The sequence below is a fragment of the Mandrillus leucophaeus genome, unplaced genomic scaffold (assembly GCF_000951045.1).
Source record: "Mandrillus leucophaeus isolate KB7577 unplaced genomic scaffold, Mleu.le_1.0 Scaffold35, whole genome shotgun sequence".
Taxonomy (NCBI): Eukaryota; Metazoa; Chordata; class Mammalia; order Primates; family Cercopithecidae; genus Mandrillus; species Mandrillus leucophaeus.
The window spans coordinates 3,199,852-3,203,920 of record NW_012103698.1 but is presented as its reverse complement, the minus strand read 5'-3'; the positions used below and the strand labels follow the sequence as shown (position 1 = coordinate 3,203,920).

At 51.5% G+C, this 4,069-nt stretch overlaps 2 protein-coding genes across 5 annotated transcripts in view; one reads left to right on the top strand and one right to left on the bottom strand.

The window, feature by feature from the left end:
- Positions 1–1,285: 1,285 nt before the first annotated feature.
- On the bottom strand, positions 1,286–2,779 carry LOC105546218. Its single transcript, XM_011989343.1, has 4 exons — positions 2,746–2,779; positions 2,446–2,549; positions 1,974–2,255; positions 1,286–1,758 (listed from the first exon to the last, which is right to left on the bottom strand). The coding sequence occupies exons 1-4, from the start codon at positions 2,777–2,779 to the stop codon at positions 1,618–1,620; spliced, it is 561 nt and encodes a 186-aa protein (XP_011844733.1). The 3' UTR covers positions 1,286–1,617.
- The window catches only part of RAD51 (RAD51 recombinase), a 40,054-nt gene continuing 37,718 nt past the window's right edge, over positions 1,734–4,069 (top strand). For 3 of the 4 annotated variants that reach the window (XM_011989287.1, XM_011989285.1, XM_011989283.1), the window contains exon 1: positions 1,734–2,389. The gene's annotated coding sequence lies outside the window, so the exon portion shown is untranslated. The remainder of the gene's footprint in view (positions 2,390–4,069) is intronic. The other variant, XM_011989284.1, reaches the window with a different exon arrangement.

Genomic DNA, 4,069 nt, shown 5'->3' with positions numbered 1-4,069 from the left:
CTACTAAAAATACAAAAAATTAGCTGGGTGTGGTGGCGAGTGCCTATAATCCCAGTTACTTGGGAGGCTGAGGCATGGAGACTCGCTTGAATCTGGGAGGTGGGGGTTGCAGTGAGCTGAGATCGCATCCCTGCACTCCAGCCTGGGTAACAGAGTGAGACTCCATCTAAAAATAATAAATAATAATAATAATAACAAATTAGTAATAGTGGAGGGGAGATAGATCTAACCAAATAACTTGTCTTCTTAAAAACTTTCAGTGATTTATTCAGTACCTAGAGAACAAAGCTCCTTATATATGTATTTTTTGAGACGGAGTCTTGCTCTGTTGCCCAGGCTGGAGTGCAGTGGGGTGATCTCAGCTCACTGCAACCTCCACCTCCCAGGTTCAAGCAATTCTGTGCCTCAGCCTCCCAAGTAGCTGGGATTACTTGCATGCGTCACCACGCCCAGCTACTTTTTGTAGTTTTAGTAGAGATGGGGTTTTGCCATCTTGGCCAGGCTGGTCTTGAACTGACCACGTGATCCACCCACCTTGGCTTCCCAAAGTGCTGGGATTACAGGCTTGAGCCACTGCGCCTGGCCTCTTCTTACATGTTTTGTTGTTGTTGCTTGCTTTTTGGGACAAGGTCTCACTCTCCTCCCAAAGTGCTGGGATTACAGGCTTGAGCCACTGCGCCTGGCCTCTTCTTACATGTTTTGTTGTTGTTGCTTGCTTTTTGGGACAAGGTCTCACTCTGTAGCCCAGGTTGGAGTGCAGTGTCCCATCATAGCTCACTGCAGCCTTGACGTCCTGAGCTCAAGCAATCCTCCCACCTCAGCTTCCGGGATAGCTGAGACCACAGGCACAAAGCCACCATGCCCAGCTTATTCTTTTTGGAGATATGGGGTCCCACTATGTTGCCCAGGCTGGCCTCCAACTCCTGAGCTCAAGCGATCCTCCCCTGCCTTGGCTTCCCAAAGTGCTGGGATCACAGGCGTGAGCCACTGTGCAGGCCTTATATGATCTTAAGCCTCTTCATATCCTGAACTAAATGTAACTTTCCAGTTTCGGCACTTGTTCTGGCACTTTTCCTCCCTCGCTAGATAATACTAATCTTTAATCATGTAGTTTGTTTCCATGCCCATACTACCCTATCTGCTTATAGTGTCTTCCATTTCGCCCAAGAAATCCTACTCAGCTAGCTTGTGTTGTTTTGAGACACTCTCGTTCTGTCGCCCACGCTGGAGTACAGTGGCGAGATCTCGGTTCGCTGCAACCTCTTCCTCCCGGGTTCAAGCGATTCGCGGCCCTACTCAGCCTTTAAAACCGGAATCACGGGTCAAAACTTTCTGGTAAACCACGAGACGGTTTAGGTTATGAAATTCAATGCCCCCTTCCTCTGCAGTCCTGCAAATCTCCAGTAAAGCACCACAGATTGACGAATATTCCAGCCATTTCCCTCTCCCCTCCGATAGCTCCATTTCCCACTTCTATCCATCTTCTCGAGCTTCCTCAGCTCCTCCACCTCCATGAGGCCTGGAAAGCACCTGGTTCCAGGAATGTGAGTCGGAGGCTCAGAGCGACCAGCGCCAAAAGCTGACGTTCAGATACTGCTGAAACAAACCACAAGAGTGCTAAGGCTCCAGGTAATAGTCCGGCTCCAGGTAATAGTCCAGCTGGGATGACGGTGTGAACTCGCAGGCCCGCCGGCGGTGCATGCCGGGAGATGCAGTCCCGGGCCGACGCATTACCTCTTGGGAGTTGTAGTCTTCGATCTGGTAAACAGAACACAGCAACTCTGATGTCTTCCCCCACCGTCCCCCGAAAACCCTCGCCCCACCCGCGAGGGACTAGGGTAAGAGGAGGGGCGTTGCCGTGGTTGGCCTAGAACTCCTAGGCTCAGACGATCCTCTCGCCTCGGCCTCCCGAGTTAGCTGGGACTACGCGCGTGAGCCACCGCGCCCGGCATACAGTCTGAATTAGTCCTTACGCAAAAAGGGAAGAGGGCAGTCCGTAACCTCGCGCAGGACCAAGCTCTCGAGTTCCAGTCTTGGGCTAGCGCGCAGGGCGGAAGGGGCAAGAAGGCGGATCCGGAAGGCGAAGATACGTTACGCCGACGCGGGCGTGACCCTGGGCGAGAGGGTTTGGCGCGAATTCTGAAAGCCGCCGGCGGAGCGCGCCCAGCGACCAGAGACCGAGCCTTAAGGAGAGCGCGGCGCTTCCCGAGGCGTGCAGCTGGGAGTTGAAACTCGTCTGGGTTGTGCGCAGAAGGCTGGGGCAAGCGAGTAGACTTGAAGTGGGGCGTAAGCCGGGGCGTTGGGGTCCGCGCGGGTCAGGCGCGTGTCACCCCCGCGGGGTGAAGTCGGAGCGCGCGGCCCGTTGGAAAGAGCAGCGCTGAGGGCCACGGTGAGTGTGTGAGGCGCAGGCCGGGCCCTCTATAGCTGCGGCTTGTCGTCGCCCACCTGGGTCCTGGCCGGTCCAATGCTCAGGGGCAGGTGGGGTCTCCGCGCGCAGTGTGAAACCCGGACGTGGCAGGACGTGTCCGCGTCCGACCGACCCTCAGTTGCTGGGGCGAAAACACAGGTGGACCCCAGTCTTTAGAACTAGGGGAGAAACATTAGAGCCTTCATAGCCAACACCCGTTTTATGAGTTTGAGCGAGGAGTCCGAGATCAGAGCGGTGTAGCCACAGCTGTTTAATATCACAGCCAGGGCTTCCGGATTCTTGGTCTGTCTTTCCGTTACACCGTGCTTAGAAAGTACCAACCTGCAATTGCCAAAACAGTATTTTCGTCATCTAATGCGGAAAACCATTCGCATGATGCCTAGAGAATGATCTGAAGTGAGGCTTGGTTTTCTTAAAACTTTTTTTTTTTTTTTTTTTTGAGATGAAGTCTCCTTCTTTAGCCCAGGCTGGAGTGTAGTGGCGCGATCTCGGCTCACTGCAACCTCCGCCTCCCGGGTTCAAGCGATTCTCCTACCTCAGCCTCCCGAGGAGCTGGGATTACAGGCTCCCGCCACCACGACTGGCTCATTTTTGTATTTTTAGTAGAGACAGGGTTTCACCATGCTGGTCAGGCTGGTCTCGAACTCCTGACCTCAGGTTATTCACCCGCCTCCACCTCCCAAAGTGCTGGGATTACAGGCGTGAGCCACCGCGCCTGGCCCCGGTTTTTTTTTTTTTTTTTTTTAAACTTCTAAAGTGATATGTAATATACATGTAGAAAAATGCACATTCACAACTGTATACAACTCCGTGAATTATTACAAAATATACTGGCCGGTGTAGTGTCTCAAGTCTGTAGTCCCAGCACTTTAGGAGGTGGAGGCGGGAGGACGATTGAGCCCAAGAGTTGGAGAACAGCCTGGTCAAGATGGTGAGACCAGTATCTCTACAAATAGAAAAAATTAGCCAGGCTTGGTGGCGTGCACCTGTAGGCCCAGCTATTCAGGAGGCTGAGAAGGGAGGATCTAGCCTGGGAAGTATAAGCTGCAGTGAGCCGTGATCAGGCCACTGCACTCCAACCTGGGCGATAGAGCAAGACAAAATGAATGTACACCTACGTAATCACCACTTAATAGAATGGTCCCCAGAAGCCTTCCTTATGTAGTATTTAATATTTTCCCCTTTTTACAGTGGTAACTGGTATACTGGTTTCTAATGCGATTAACTAATGTTGCTCGTTTTTGAATTTTATATAAAAATACATCAGGAGTGTTGAGTGTTTCGTTGTTTTACATGCTTGACAACACGATTTTCAGCCTTTTATTTTTTAACTATTCTGGCCGGGCGCGGTGGCTCACGCCTGTAATCCCAGCACTTTGGGAGGCTGAGACGTGCGGATCACAAGGTCAGGAGATAGAGACCATCCTGGCTAACATGGTGAAACCCCGTCTCTACTAAAAATACAAAAAAAATTAGCTGGGCGTGGTGGCAGGAGAATCAATTGAACTTGGGAGGCAGAGGTTGCAGTGAGCTGAGATTGCACCATTGGACTCCAGCCTGGGTGACAGAGCCAGACTCTGTCTCAAAAATAAAAATAAAAATAAGAAAAAATAAGGAAGTTAGTAGGGGAATTTTTTTTTT

What these genes read in the sequence shown, in the direction of transcription:
- LOC105546218 (XM_011989343.1), bottom strand. Translation starts at nt 2,779, where the DNA reads ATGACGAAAATACTGTTTTGGCAATTGCAGGTTG. An exon ending in GTTTTGGCAATTGCAGGTTG is followed by an intron (nt 2,550 to 2,745) that starts GTACTTTCTAAG and finishes TTTTCGCCCCAG; the next exon opens with CAACTGAGGGTCGGTCGGAC. An exon ending in CTGCCCTCTTCCCTTTTTGC is followed by an intron (nt 1,759 to 1,973) that starts GTAAGGACTAAT and finishes TCTGTTTACCAG; the next exon opens with ATCGAAGACTACAACTCCCA.